The sequence below is a fragment of the Ctenopharyngodon idella genome, chromosome 18, assembly GCF_019924925.1.
Source record: "Ctenopharyngodon idella isolate HZGC_01 chromosome 18, HZGC01, whole genome shotgun sequence".
NCBI lineage: Eukaryota > Metazoa > Chordata > Actinopteri > Cypriniformes > Xenocyprididae > Ctenopharyngodon > Ctenopharyngodon idella.
Genome location: NC_067237.1, coordinates 17,875,183 through 17,887,466, shown reverse-complemented (window position 1 = coordinate 17,887,466; position 12,284 = coordinate 17,875,183). Strand labels below are relative to the sequence as shown.

At 37.3% G+C, this 12,284-nt stretch overlaps 1 protein-coding gene across 2 annotated transcripts in view; it reads right to left on the bottom strand.

The window, feature by feature from the left end:
- The window catches only part of tp53i11b (tumor protein p53 inducible protein 11b), a 70,550-nt gene that overhangs the window by 16,284 nt on the left and 41,982 nt on the right, over positions 1 to 12,284 (bottom strand). Inside the window, exons 2-3 of one of the 2 annotated variants that reach the window (XM_051869948.1) lie at positions 12,081 to 12,230; positions 10,446 to 10,583 (exon numbers count right to left, since the gene is read on the bottom strand). In XM_051869948.1, the coding sequence (XP_051725908.1) occupies positions 10,446 to 10,574 (129 nt within the window). In that variant the 5' untranslated portion in view covers positions 10,575 to 10,583; positions 12,081 to 12,230. The remainder of the gene's footprint in view (positions 1 to 10,445; positions 10,584 to 12,080; positions 12,231 to 12,284) is intronic. The other variant, XM_051869949.1, reaches the window with a different exon arrangement.

The following is a 12,284-nucleotide window of genomic DNA, read 5'->3' as shown; positions in this document are numbered from 1 at the left end:
CACTTTAAAGAAAGCTTACTACAAAACAAAACTTATTGAAATGGTCAAAATCACGTCTGACCCACTGCATGTCTCCTGACATATTGCGCATCTTATTAGCCTATCTTAGTCATGCTGTTCACTTTTCATGATCAACAAAATGAAATTTAAAAACTAATATTAGGCTATAGTCTAATATTTAAACATAAATATGAAACTAAATAGCTAGGCTACGTTTTCTTTGACCCTCTGGCCGACGAACGCGCCGGCGCGTTCTGATGGATTTTTCCTCATGACAGCTGAAACAACTTAAAATAGGCCTACTCCGTCATTTTTGGCAATACAGATTAGTGCAAGACATCATCACAAACTACAAATGGTCTGCTTTTATTTGTGTACGCTCACAATAAAAACAAAACCTTCTGCTTTTGTAAAATAAAATAAAATAAAAAAACGGGATGCGCTTTCATTTGTCTTTGAATCTTTCTGAAATGTCTAAAAAACGAACTGAAACTCAGCGAATAATTATCACACAAACATGAAACATATGTCTAAAGAAAGCATGAAATGTCTTTTAAATAACACAATTCACATTTAAATCAAATATTCTCCTGCAATGTAATCTGTATGAAACTAAAGAGATGCACAATTTCTCCTGACTCATGTTGTGAATGTTAATGCTGCGAGGGTGTTTCTAATACAACGACATATGACATATAACAAATAAAACAAGACTATTCATTTTGTGGAATATTTTAATAGTTTCCTCAAAGTAGGCTAGGCTAGGCCTACTTATTGTATAGGCATAATTTGCGGGTGGGACGATCTTGCAGCACGAACGGATGTACCTAAAAGAAAGAAACATCTCAATTCGATAAGAAATTCGTTGGTCTGTGTTAAATAAGAGGCAATCTTTCGCTGGAATTAGTTGTTTTTGCTTGTTGCCGCTGTTATCAGTTCTCGTGGCGCTCGTGCACAATGCAATCTTCACACAGACGATCGAGCGCTTCATTCTGCTAAAAGCACAAAACAAAATGCACACAAACATGTCTTTGCTCTTGAAATACAATCACTGATGAACACCTTTGGTTTTAATGAGAAAAAAAACTATACGAGGACGGAATTATACAAAGCTCAACAAGTTGCTTTTGGACATGTTAATAATTATATATATATATATATATATATATATATATATATATATATATTATATATATATATAAACTGTAAAGGGAGATATATAAACACAACAGGATGACTAAAAGTAAGTGATTTAAAAAAAATGTAAGTTCCTTGTTTGGCTCTTAAAAAAAAATTATTTGGCGCCTGGTTTTCCCCCTATAGGAGCCAATGGCTGGAGCCCTGTGATTACAGACAATAATGAATTGGACTATGGAAGGGAGGTGTCTACACTGATTGAATGGAGTTGCACCCATAATCTTAAGCTGTTTTTAGGACATGCAAAGGAAATGGTGTTTGATTTCCGATGGAGAAAAAATGCTGTTCAGCCATTAACCATTATAAGTCAGGTCACTGAAAATGGGCATAGCTTTAAAACACATTCTCGCTTCCAACTTGTCACATATTGACGCTCGGTCAGAACCCCTCAGCGTCAATTTTAAACACACAGGGTACCCCTTTAGTGTCATTTTTAATGTACAGGGTACTCCGTTGCTTTCAGATGTTTGTCTTATGTGTCAGATTTAATTCTGACACATTTACTTCTGTATTTATAAAAGAGGAAATGATTTTATGAATATTTATAAACAGATATTTTAAAACACATAACCCCACTCCTACCCACTTCTCAAAAATATAACAGGTGAATAAAAGCACAGTCACAGGTATTTATTGCAAAAACTGACCAAAAAAACAGTATAAAAGTATTACAAACAACTCGTGTTGCAGTCTTCTGAAGCCATACAAACAGAGTGAAAACAGTCATATCTCATTCAAAAGATACACCCGAACAACAGCATGATGCAATCGGTCACAAGACACACAAGAGCCAGTGCCATTTCACAATTAAAGCTGACGTAACACTTCTTCTGTTGACAATTTTTGAATGTGTGCGCACAGATCTGAGCTTGATGGCAGATGGAGACGGTGATCGTTTTTGGGTCTGTTTCTCACAGAAATCAATCGTTTGGCTTTGCTCAAACATGTCTAAATAGTGTAAAGTAAAATAAATGTAAATAAAATTATGCTGGTTGGTCATAATGGCAAAATTATACCCATCATGACGATAAAATTCCCACGCCTGTGTATGATGCCAAAGGTTACTCATTGAAAGCAATGGAGTACCCTGCACATCGAAAAATGACACTAAAGGGGTACCTGTACCCTGTGTTAAAAGGTGACATCAAGGGGTCCTGACCAAGCGTCAATATGTGAGTTGGGAGTGAGAATGTGTTGAGCCTTAAGTTTCTTGCGAACCACCATCTCTGCATTGTTAAAGAGGGATGATAACCTAAGATGCATTGTTAAAAAATCCCATTAAAGATTTAAAACAGCTTAAAATGTTTGGTGTATTTAAAGTTGCTATGGTCAATTTTTATAGAAAGCATACTGACTTTCTCAACTACAGTGTGGTTTGGCAGCTCCACAGTTCAGCAGAAGTCAGATCGGTAATAGTGCGGTCTGCCTCAAATTATAGGTCACGATCTTTCCACCACTGATGACATTTATGTCTCACGTTTGCAGAAAAAAGGTCTAACACCCAGGTCCGGACACCTCTTAAAGGATTAGTTCACTTCAGAATGATAATTTACTCACCCCCATGTCATCCAAGATATTTCTGTCTTTCTTTCTTCAGTCGAAAAGAAATTAAGGTTTTTGAGGAAAACACGTCACATGTGACCTTTCCAATTTGATTACGTAATGCGTGGCGCATCGCAGAGCACTGCAAGATGAGCATTTGTGGTTAAAAAGTATATACATTTTTATATTTTTTAGAAAATGACCAATCGTTTCTCTAGATAAGACTCTTATTCCTCGTCTGGGATCGTGTAGAGCTCTTTGAAGCTGCACTGAAACTGCAATTTGGACCTTCAACCCGTTGGTAACTGCTGAAGTCCACTATATTGAGAAAAATCCTGGAATGTTTTACTCAAAAACCAGAATTTCTTTTCGACTGAAGAAAGAAAGACATAAACATTTGGATGACAAGCACTTATAGTAGGTTGTTCATGCTTTTAATTCCTCTGGTATTTATGCATTTCATTCCTTGTAATTGATGGAATATGTATGTATGTATGTATGTATGTATGTTTTATGTTATGTATGAGTTGTGATTTCATTCTTTGTATTTATGCTTTTAATGTCTTTTAGTGTATGTTGTTGAGCTCACCAGGAAAAAATCCAGACAACTAGGTTATGGCAATAAAAAAAATAAATATAAATAAAATTTATCTGTAATTTACAAGAATTAAAAAGACATTACACAGAGTTACATCACTAATTAGAAACTTCTGCTTCCAGGTCAGAGGTGATCAACTGTAGTGATGACATTATTAGATTATATTTACATCCAATCCAGTTTTAATTTTAGAGCTGTCATATTTCATTAGGATTCACAGCAGTAAAGATTTCAGGCTCTAAAGCATGCTTTCCCAACTGCCTAACTGCAAATTGCATTTCCTCTGGTGGTTGGTTCTCTGATGGCCATCTTATTCAAGCAGTGTGAGCAGCCGAGACCTTTCTGAGCTCTAAAACAGCACAAATATTTCAATTTGCTGACTGCTTTGGCCTCTGCAAGAAATTCTCAGTGAGTACCAACATCCTGATTAGAGGCTACTGCAGGTCAGAGTCTACGCAGAAGATAAAAGCCAGGCATAGCAATGAGAGTGATCTCATGGGAGCTATAACCAAAGCCCAGGTCGACTTGTGTGGAAGATATATAAAAAATAAATTGTGCTTTTCAGGATATCAAACACTGCAAAAGGAAATGGCGGAATCAGTGGGTTTATTACCACATCTTTACACTGGCTCTGTCTCTCTGTACTGCAGTCAAAACAACCTCCATTAGGATACTTTGCGGGCCATTTACACCAAAAGGTCATGCACAAATAAAAACAGTGCTTCCCCTAGGTGTGCATCATGTGATTGTGCATGTGTTCTGACATGTGCATCTGTTTGAAAGGGAGTTTGGCCTCTGGCTGCTGTGACATTACTGAATCATGCATCTGTACAGTCATTCTAACATGCGTGGTTTTCACAGGAACAGACCCTACTCCAGGAAGCAGACCTGAATCATGAGCGTGAGACGCATTTAGCAGGAATAATAATGCAGAATAGTGTGGCACAGGCCAGTGAACCGAGGCAGAGGGAAGGCAGGAAGAGGAAGAAATAAACAATGCTGTTTTGGAGAGAATAATCTGCTGTGTGTGACCGCCTGCTCCTTCATCCTTCATCAAGCACCGGCACATATGCGTGAAGGAAAAAAAGTTTGCAATGCCGGGAAAGGAAAGCAACAGAAATCCTACAGTAAATCTGTCACCGGAAGGATGTGACCCACAATGTTAGGGAGTACTATTGTGACCTCTAATCTAATTTAACTACCAACAAACAGTGGTGTAAACGCACCTTTACAACCAAGCAAGATGTGATCATTAAAAAAAGCTCTCCAGTAAAGGGATAGTTGACTTAAAAATGAAACTTTTGTCATAATTTACTCACCCACATGCCATTTCTAAACCTGTATGACTCTTTCTTCTGTGTAACAATTTTTTTTTTCCCATACAATGAAAGCCAGTGCCATCCAGCGTTGTTCTGGACACCATTGATTTTCATTGTATGGACAAAAAATGGTTGAAACATTCTTCAAAATATCTTCTTTTGAAGATGAAGGTGAGTAAATAATGACAAAAGTTTAATTTTTTGATCAAAATATCCCTTTTAATGTTCCTCTCTTTCATATATACAGTGTCCCGGAAAGTATTCACAGCGTTTCACTTTTTCCACATTTTGTTATGTTACAGCCTTATTCCAAAAGGGATCAAATTCATTAATTTCCTCAAAATTTTACAAACAATACCCCATAATGACAATGTGAAAGAAGTTTGTTTGAAATCTTTGCAAATTTATTAAAAATAAAAAACGAAAAAAATCACATGTACATAAGCATTCACAGCCTTTGCCATGACACTCAAAATTGAGCTCAGGTGCATCCTGTTTCCACTGATCATCCCTGAGATGTTTCTACAACTTAGTCCACCTGTGGTAAATTCAGTTGATTGGACATGATTTGGAAAGGCAAACACCTGTCTATATAAGGTCCCACAGTTAACAGTGCATCTCAGAGCACAAACCAAGCCATGAAGTCCAAGGAATTGTCTGTAGACCTCCGAGACAGGATTGTATCGAGGCACAGATCTGGGGAAGGGTGCAGAAAAAATTCTGCAGCATTGAAGGTCTTAATGAACACAGTGGCCTCCATCATCTGTAAATGGAAGAAGTTTGGAACCACCAGGACTCTTCCTAGAGTGGGCCGCCCGGCCAAACTGAGCGATCGGGGGAGAAAGGCCTTAGTCAGGGAGGTGACCAAGAACCTGATGGTCACTCTGACAGAGCTCCAGCGTTTCTCTGTGGAGAGAGGAGAACCTTCCAGAAGAACAACCATCTCTGCAGCACTCCACCAATCAGGCCTGTATGGTAGAGTGGCCAGACGGAAGCCACTCCTCAGTAAAAGGCACATGACAGCCCGCCTGGAGGACTCTCAGACCATGAGAAACAAAATTCTCTGGTCTGATGAAACAAAGATTGAACTCTTTGGCCTGAATAGCAAGCGTCATGTCTGGAGGAAACCAGGCACCGCTCATGACCTGGCCAATACCATCCCTAAGTGAAGCATGGTGGTGGCAGCATCATGCTGTGGGGATGTTTTTCAGCGGCAGGAACTGGGAGACTAGTCAGGATCGAGGGAAAGATAAATGCAGAGACATCCTTGATGAAAATCTGCTCCAGAGTGCTCTGGACCTCAGACTGGGGCGAAGGTTCATCTTCCAACAGGACAATGACCCTAAGCACACAGCCAAGATAAGAAAGGAGTGGCTATGTGACAACTCTGTGAATGTCCTTGAGTGGCCCAGCTAGAGCCCTGACTTGAACCTGACTGAATGAAAATCTCTGGAGAGATCTGAAAATGGCTGTGCACCGACGCTCCCCATCCAACCTGTTGGAGCTTGAGAGGTCCTGCAAAGAAGAATGGGAAGAAGCTGCCCAAAAATAGGTGTGCCAAGCTTGTAGCATCATACTGAAAAGACTTGAGGCTGTAGTTGGTGTTAAAGTTGCTTCAACGAAGTATTGAGCAAAGGCTGTGAATACTTATGTACATGTGATTTTTTTTTTTTTCTTTTTTTTTTTTAAATAAATTTGCAAAGATTTCAAACAAACTTCTTTCACGTTGTCATTATGGGGTATTGTTTGTAGAATTTTGAGGAAAATAATGAATTGAATCCCTTTTGGAATAAGGCTGTAACACATAAAATGTTGTAAAAGTGAAGCGCTGTGAATACTTTCTACACTGTATACAACTCTTCAAAAGTTTGGGGTCAGTAAGATTTTTTCTTAAAAAATTAATACTTTTATTCAACAACAACATTAAATTGATCAAAAGTGACAGTAAAGACATTTATAATGTTGCAAAAGATTTCCATTTCATTTAATGCATTTAACTTTCTATTCATCAAAGAATCCTGGAAAAAAAAAATGTATCATGGTTTTCTAGAAAAATATTAAGCAGCACAACTGTTTTCAAAATTGATAATAAAAAGAAATGATAATACACTTTAAAAAATGATGGGTAAAAAACACAAGTTTGGTAGAAAATGGGTTGTTTTAACACAGCGGTTGGGTTAAATGTTTGCCCAACGTGCTGGGTAGTTTTATTTAATCCAACTATTGTTTAAAAATTACTATATGGCTGGCTTAAAATGAACCCAAAATAGGTTGGAAATTAAAAATCAGACACATAATTACTAGAGGCAACAATAATAATTAAAAGCCATTGCATTTATTAAAAAAAAAAAACCAATTTAATGTTTGTTGTTTAATAATTATTCATTAAACTTATTAATAAATGTTAATTTCCAACCTATTTTGGGTTCATTTTAAGCCAGCAATATAGTAATTTTTAAACAATAGTTGAGTTAAATAAAACTACCCAGCAGGTGGGGCAGACATTTAACCCAACCTCTGGGTTAAAACAACCCCAATTGTTGGGTTTGTCCATTTTCAACCCAGCACGTCAACAAAATTTTAGTTTATGTTGAATTCAACCACTTTCAAGGACCTATGTTTGTTTTCACATACTTTTCACTCCTTGAAATTCAAGTACTTTCAAGAAGCATGAGAACCCTGAGTCGTTTAGTTGTCGAAATGTATTTAAAGTCCTATTATTGTTGAGTCAGTGAAATATTGCTCTTATTAATACATACAGCCAGTCTGCTTACTTAAAAATACACCGCAGCTTCAAAGTAGTTAACTACTTTCTTTTTCCCCATAAGGATAGCTTGACTGAAGTTTAATTTAAATCATGAGTAACCTTGTAACTGGCAAGCAACACCGCACTGCACAGTTGTGCAAACCAGAAGATCTTTCACTGCAACCTCTGCAAATTGGAGCTTGTTAGATGTCTAAATCATACAATTGCATTAGTCTTTTCAAATTATACTGAATAGCCACTGTGTGTTCACCAGAATTACTGCTGAATGGCTCTGTTAAATCCTACAAAAGATCCTATATTAGTGAAATAACCACAGAGCTGAATCAAATGTGCTGAAAGGGGAAGTGCAGCACAGGGCTCATACCACAGCTCTGAGTAACTCTAACGTCTCCACACAAACCAAGACCTTCACTCTTTATACAGGAAATTCAACCCTCCTGCTCATGAAGAAAACAACAGCCGTTTCACCGCATCACTGTCCTGTGGGTGTACAGATTAAGGATGACTGAAAAGTAAAATAGAGTGCTTCCTTTATATATTTTTAGTTGTGAATGGGTCCATCTTCCTGTCTCGCAAACCAGCTCACAAGCGAGGACAAACCGCCTCAGAAATAGGTACAAGCACCACAGAGCATATTTGTGAACATGAGCACTGTACATTTATATATAGCACGGAAGTATATAGATGTTTCAATTTTTCATATCACCCAAGAGATGCTGGATTACGTTGTGCAGATCTCATTTTCAATGCAAAAAGCTCTTTGTGTACAAGTACCAAGCAAACGGTATCTTAACACAAGCTTTACTTGCTTTATAGCAATAGGAGTGATCAGATGAAGGAAAATACAATACATATGACACTTTTTATAATTTAACAGTGAGGTCAAACAGTTTTTTTAAAGGGGTCATGACATGGATTTTTTTTAATATGTTCCTTAAAATGTTAATAAAGTTTTTTGCACAACCCTCATTCTGACCCTCTGTCTGAAATTATCTGTTTTTATGGGGTGGCTCCTTTAAGGTTTGTCAGTAAATGGCTACTGTTATGATTCGCTAGCGTCATTTAATAGGAAACGGTATCAACGCCTACTCGCTATTGTGTTTTGAAAAAAAATGATCCATATAAAACCATCATTTACAAACAAAGAATTGGCAGCTTCATCTTTCATTTTTACCTCGTTTACAAAACAAAATGCTCCGAACAAACATATAATCCTTTGGCGCGAGCCGGGAGACATCTGGTGTGGTCAAATTTCAGTCGTTAAGTGACTGAACGCCAGTGGGCGGGGCCTATGATGTGATGATGTTTAACTATTCATCAATATCTTGCTCTGGAGGCAGTCATATGCAAATGTATTTGCCCTTGTAACGTCACAGGGCACCCAATATCAGAACGAGCTGTTTTTGAAGCTTGATTAAATAAATGCTTTGTTTATAATGAAGAGGAAGTTTTAAGCTCTGAAAAATTGCAAAATGTTTTATTGGTAAAAAGACCTCTTATATGTCAAAAGATCAAGGCACATTTGATTTCTCATGTCATGACCTCTTTAAAGGGGTTCATAAACTTATTTTGTAATGTTTCCTGAGGTGCACTTATAATGTTAGTATTATTTTTACATTAAAAATTGCCATCATTTGTCGGTGCCGATGGCCTCGTGGGCAGCCCGCTGACATGTAGCGCCAATGCGCTTCGGGCGATCCGAGTTCAAGTCCCAGTTCGCGGTCCTTTCCCGATCTCTGTCCCCCTTACTGTCCCCGAACCTTATTGTAAAGTGTTACCAAATAAATCTTAAAAAAAGAAAGAAAAAAAAAAAAGTCATAAAAATACCCTGTTATTAACCCTTTTGATTTAAACACTCTGTTTAAATGGGCAGGTCTCCTTTAAGACTTCAAAATAAAAGCCCATTAACTTTGCATATGAAATAAGTATTAGTAGTAGTAGTATAAGCATTATTAATATTATTATTAGTACATGAACTATTTTGAAAACTTTTAGTATGTTTTTACTATTACAGCTGACAAAATTTACTAATCCTGAAAAATGTTGATTACAGCATTATATTTAAATCTACACCCATTGCATAAAAGGTTGCAGTGATGAGCATTGTAGCCGATCACAGTCATGTCTGATGAGCACACAAATGCAATGACCCTTTTCCAGGAAGTCAAGTGATGATCTATTCAGTCAGAAACAGAAAACAGGTCATACTGCCAGCTTGGTTTTATTAAAAAAATAAAAAAAATTGTGCTCTGAAATCATATGTTTGTATAGCACCATGACCTCTTACTGTATGTCAAAATATTCATGACCCCTTTAAAGATTTTTTTAACAACTTACAAGTAAAATCAGAATAAAAAAGTTTATTTGCCAGCTGCAAATACATTTCACTGGTGATAAATAATTTTTGCCCTTATGGCAAATGGATTTTTTTTTTTTTTGGCTATGCGTATCATATATCGCAGGTCAAAAAATCCTAAGCACGTTCTTCATAATTTAGTTTTTCTGCTGTAGTGCAAGGGATATTTCATGTGTAATGAGTTCTGGAGGGAAAGAAATGCATTCTAAAACTTTTCCACTGAGGTGAGACGTGCGAGTCATGGCAGATTTCTTTAGAAGACGGTTTGTATATCTGCTTTAAATCTTGCATGTCACTTACATCAACAACAGATCTTTCACATAATAATTTAATTTGAAAGCCATGAATTATAATCTTACCGTCTAAGGTCGAGTAAAATGTATTTATTCGACAAGGACAAGTTTTACTCACATTGGACAGGAATTTCGTAAAACACTACTAATGGCAACACACTACTCAAAAAATGCTACTCAGGTAAAATTAATGAGCCTATTAGTGCAACTATTTCAAGCAGATTGCACTGCTGGTTTTTGTACAGCTCCTAATCGAACACTGACAATATGAACATCTGTTTCCGAATGCAAAACATTAACATACACGTCAGTGTGTTTAAGTTGCTATGCAAGTCACGGAACTTGGGCAAGGATGCAAGATACAAATACTGACCTTTGACCTGTGCACCTCTCCATCATCATCCTCTCCACCCACGCCCAGGATCTTGCGAGTCTTGAGTCGGCTCACCAGATCGGTCTGACTGTGTTTCTTCATGAGAGGTGGATGAGATTTGGAAGCCATTCCAGCAGTCTACAGAGGAGAAGAGGAGTGTGAGAACAAGATCAGATCTGATTTGTGTACATTCATGTTCATGCATGTACTTATGTGCACTGGGAATGGAGTCTAACAAGACAAGATCTTTACTATGTACAATCCTCTAGCGCATCAGGCTGTCCTGACATACCAGAGAACCTCCTTATGAGGCAATGGATTACTCAAGGGAATCAATTATATTTTGCTCTCAAAAAGGCAGTAAAACGACATCACATGAGATATAATCAGTCTTGACAAGATCCTTAGTTCCTGTGGCATGTTTGCAGTTAAACTGGGGACAGCAGCAAATCAGCATTTTAGAATGATTTCTGAAGGATTATGGAGTAATGGCTGCTGAAAATGTAGCTTTGCTATCACAGTAAAAAATTACATGTTAAAATATTTTTAAATAGTAATATTGTGAAATATTACTACAATTTAAAATAGCTGTTTTCGGTTTTTAATATACTTTTCATCAAATAAATGCAGAATTGTTGAGCATAAGAGACTCAAAATATATATGTATACAAGTGCTCAATAGTTTAAATCCCAATTGTTTACCACTGACTTCCCATTGCACAAACAAAAAATACTGAGACATTTCTCAAATCATCTTCTTTTATGCGTCACAGAAGAAAGAAAGAAATACATGTTTGAAAGGACATGAGGGAGAGTAAATGATGACAAAATGTTCATATCCCTTAAATACCCATTTAAAACCCATTAAATCACATGCATTATTTATGCAGATGTAATTGCAGTGTAAATGCATTCCTGCCACCTCTGAGCTGCAATAAACGGTCTGTAAATATATCTGAATACTAATTCAGATGCAGCTTCTGAAAAAAAAAAAGTTTATATGTAATAACTTCTCTGTTGAATCAAATAAAAATATTTCTTTTTAAAGCCACTTTTTGTAATGTCTATTTGATGCTTTTCTAATTTAACACAATAATGACTTTAAATCATCTTTTGAGGGTAATTTCTCAGCCAAATTTGATGTGCGACAAATATACAGTGAACCCCCTATGAGGCAAAGGATCAAGGGAATCAATTATATGTTGCTCTCAAAAAGGCACTAAAAAGACATCACATGGGACAATATCGGTTTTGACCAGCTCCTTAGTTCCTGCGGCACATTTGCGGTCAATTCGGGGACAGCACTTCTGTGAGAGAACATGAATATGAGCATCCTGACATGAGGACATAAGCCACTGCAGCTTTTTCATCTTGCAATTGTGGCCTTATTTTTCAAGTCTGCAATGTAATTTCCTGTTATTTGGACATTACTTTTCACAATTGTGACATGCGAGGCCTTCAACTAGGTTTGTTCCCCAGATGCAAATAGAAAAAGGACATTTGAATGTCAGATGTAGACAGAACTATAGCATGTACTGCTTGGTCTGCAGGAATATGATATCTCAGGTGAAGGAAAAGGCACAGGGAACTTGTGAGTATAAAAGGACTGTCTTTCAATGTGTGCACTCAAGTCACCTGCTTTTGTGTACTGGACAGCAGAGGTACAGAGGGTCAGCAAGCGCTCCCTCAGCAGAGGGAGAGAGGAGTTTGGCGTCACAATCGATGAGGAAAGTATGAAATGCGTCTGAGGCTCCAGCACTATTGAGCCTGGAGGTGTTCAGGAAGCTGCAAGAGCAAAAACAGGGGTAGATTTTAAAAGTACAGCCATCACCAGTGTGC